This window comes from Zeus faber, assembly GCF_960531495.2.
Source record: "Zeus faber genome assembly, chromosome: 9".
Classification (NCBI taxonomy): domain Eukaryota; kingdom Metazoa; phylum Chordata; class Actinopteri; order Zeiformes; family Zeidae; genus Zeus; species Zeus faber.
The window spans coordinates 28,015,094-28,017,593 of NC_137197.1; the positions used below are offsets into that span (position 1 = coordinate 28,015,094).

The following is a 2,500-nucleotide window of genomic DNA, read 5'->3' on the forward strand; positions in this document are numbered from 1 at the left end:
GATCAGTATAAAGTCAAGGTCCGGTCAGAACTCGGAAATGTCCGATTCAAACGTTGAAGTTCACCATTATACATTCTAAGCATAAGCACTGGTTAGGCTAGAAGCTAAACCAAGTTCATGGTTATGTTAATGAGGTGGCTAATCATGCGGGGTAATTTAGAGGTGCTGAGACAAGGCGGAGGGGAGGAGAAGGGAGCGAGGGAACGCACAGGGAACGAAGAAGAAGAGGAAGAAGAGGGAGAAGAGGGAGAAGAAGAGGGATTAGGCAGGCGGTCGATGAAGAGAACACAAACGGAGGAGAGGGAGCGAGGGCGAGGTAAATGAGAAAGCGCGGGGGAGTGAGAGAGACAAAAGCCCCGGCGAGAGGTTTACATAAGCGCGCGTTTAAGCGCTTAGCGAGAGAGAGAGAGCAGCAAATGAGAAGAGAGGAGAAAGGAGAGAGAGAGAGAGAGAGAGAGAGAGAGAGCACAGACAACACAATGCTTAGAAATGTATCTGGCAGAATGATTAATTCTGTCAAATATCTCTGAATAAATAATGAAGCGGGTGACAGAGTCTTCTTTGTTCCTGCTGTGTGTGTGTGTGTGTGTGCGTGCGTGTGTGCGTGCGTGCGTGCGTGTGTGTGTGCGCATGTGGACACGGAGCATCTCTTGGACAGATCGCGGCAGCGCTCCCCTGACTTTCTCCCGAAACTGCAACTTGGGGCAGGCATTGTCCTTCAATGGGTTTCGAATGGGGTTTCGATTTTGTTTTCCAAACCCTCGCTTTTCACTTCATTCCCATCTGGAGCCTGCTGGTTTATGAACGTAGTTGGATTCGTTTGTGAGACCGGCGTTCAACGTTTACTGTATATGCGGAGATTCATACGCCGCTTGACGGGCACAAGGACCCCCCCCGAGACTACCTGTGCTGCCCGGCCACGTGCCTGACTGAAACAACGCAAACACAACTGAGATATAACGGGGGATCCAGAACATCCTCCCAGGTATGAAGTGAAAATATTAAGTGTATTCTTGGGCGTGATAATATTTTATTTACATGAGTGAGGTTTAATTTCTTGTGGGGGGAAATGTATTAGTTTATTAATTTAACTCAGTAATTCACGACCGCACTTCAGCGATTTTCAATATGTGGTTGGGAATCTATCCTCCAGTTTACACTTTGCACCTGGAAAAACATGAGGGGCTTAGGAGCCTCACGGCATGCTGCTTTTAGCGTACTAGCGCGCGCTGTGCCACGGGTGCCATCCTGTAGCGCTAACGGTGAAGCTAATCCCGCCGCGGTTAAGAGGAGAGCAAGAGGAGAAGCCCTTCTGACCGAGCGGCGGGGGGGGGGGGGGGGCAACATCTCCAGGCATACGAGAGAGAGAAGAAAAAAAATGATATGGAATGAAATGGAAAATAGGGGGATATATGGAGAAGAAAAAGAAGTAGAAGAATTATCTTCTCCCGAGGAGCCCACGCAGAGTGAGACAGAGGCCTCTACTTTCATCTGAAGGAGGAACAGACGGAGAGAGAGAGAGAGACAGAGAGAGAGAGATTTTCTTATCTCTCCGACAGCTTTACTCCTAGGAGGCTCTGGTCCCATTCACGGCCGTGAAAGCGAGGGCTGAAGGCAGACCTCAATAAGACGTCCCCCCGGTGCGTTTTTGCAACTCGTCGCTGGCTAAGTTATCCACGTTGCGGGTGAGTCGTGTGGGCGAGCCCTAATTAACACACCATGGCGAGCCGCGTCGAAGGTCTCCACCGCAACATGTGAGCGGTTCTCCGCAGGGTGCGGGTTGGATTTGACGTTAGCCGCCATATAAGGGCCGGCGGCCGTCTCGCTAGTGGTTAGCCGAGGCTCACCCGATGACGGCGAAGGCGGGAAGCTCCTGTAGGTCAAACGGGAAGTCTAGACGGAAGCGGGTTTTGAAAAGGGCGGTGATGGTTTCTGAAATAGAAGAAACAAGACGATGGAAGGGTGGAAAGACAGTAGTGTCGCAACGAACATCCCAATTTTTCAAAGGGAGTTAGTTTACTGCTATTCAACACGCAGCCTCACCTTCGTCTCTGTTCCACACGGCCAGGACCCTGAAGATGAAGGCACTGAAGGTAGCAGCGAAGAAGCCTCTCCAATAGTTCCTCACCGCGAAGAACGTTGACGTTACCTCGATGCTGAACAACACACCTGGCCGGAACACACAAACACGTTTTTACACACTTGAGGTAAGTTTATTATTTAGTTATCTATTGTTACTATTCTCGGGGAGGGGGGTAAGAGAGTGCCGGAGAAATTGTCGCTACCATGCACGGTGCTTGTTTGGTTCCATAAGGAAACGGAGTAAAATGTAGGCAGAGAGGTACCAACAGCATCCTGGTGGCTCAACCAGATAAACCGTATAGGCAAAACGCCTGCAGCAACCCATGTTCGAATCCAGCCTGTGAAGATCACTCACTGATGATTGTTTCTTCTGGGCGCAATGGCACCCCTCCCTCGAGATGGCCTATGTCGCCTATAG

The 2,500-nt window shown here is 50.4% G+C and overlaps 1 protein-coding gene across 1 annotated transcript in view; it reads right to left on the reverse strand.

Moving 5' to 3' along the window:
- The window catches only part of LOC307235079 (chloride channel protein 2-like), a gene marked incomplete at its 5' end in the record, with an annotated part of 128,130 nt that overhangs the window by 41,779 nt on the left and 83,851 nt on the right, over nucleotides 1–2,500 (reverse strand). Inside the window, 2 exons of the mRNA XM_080007051.1 lie at nucleotides 1,848–1,932; nucleotides 2,044–2,169. Coding sequence (XP_079863177.1) covers nucleotides 1,848–1,932; nucleotides 2,044–2,169 — 211 coding nt within the window. The remainder of the gene's footprint in view (nucleotides 1–1,847; nucleotides 1,933–2,043; nucleotides 2,170–2,500) is intronic.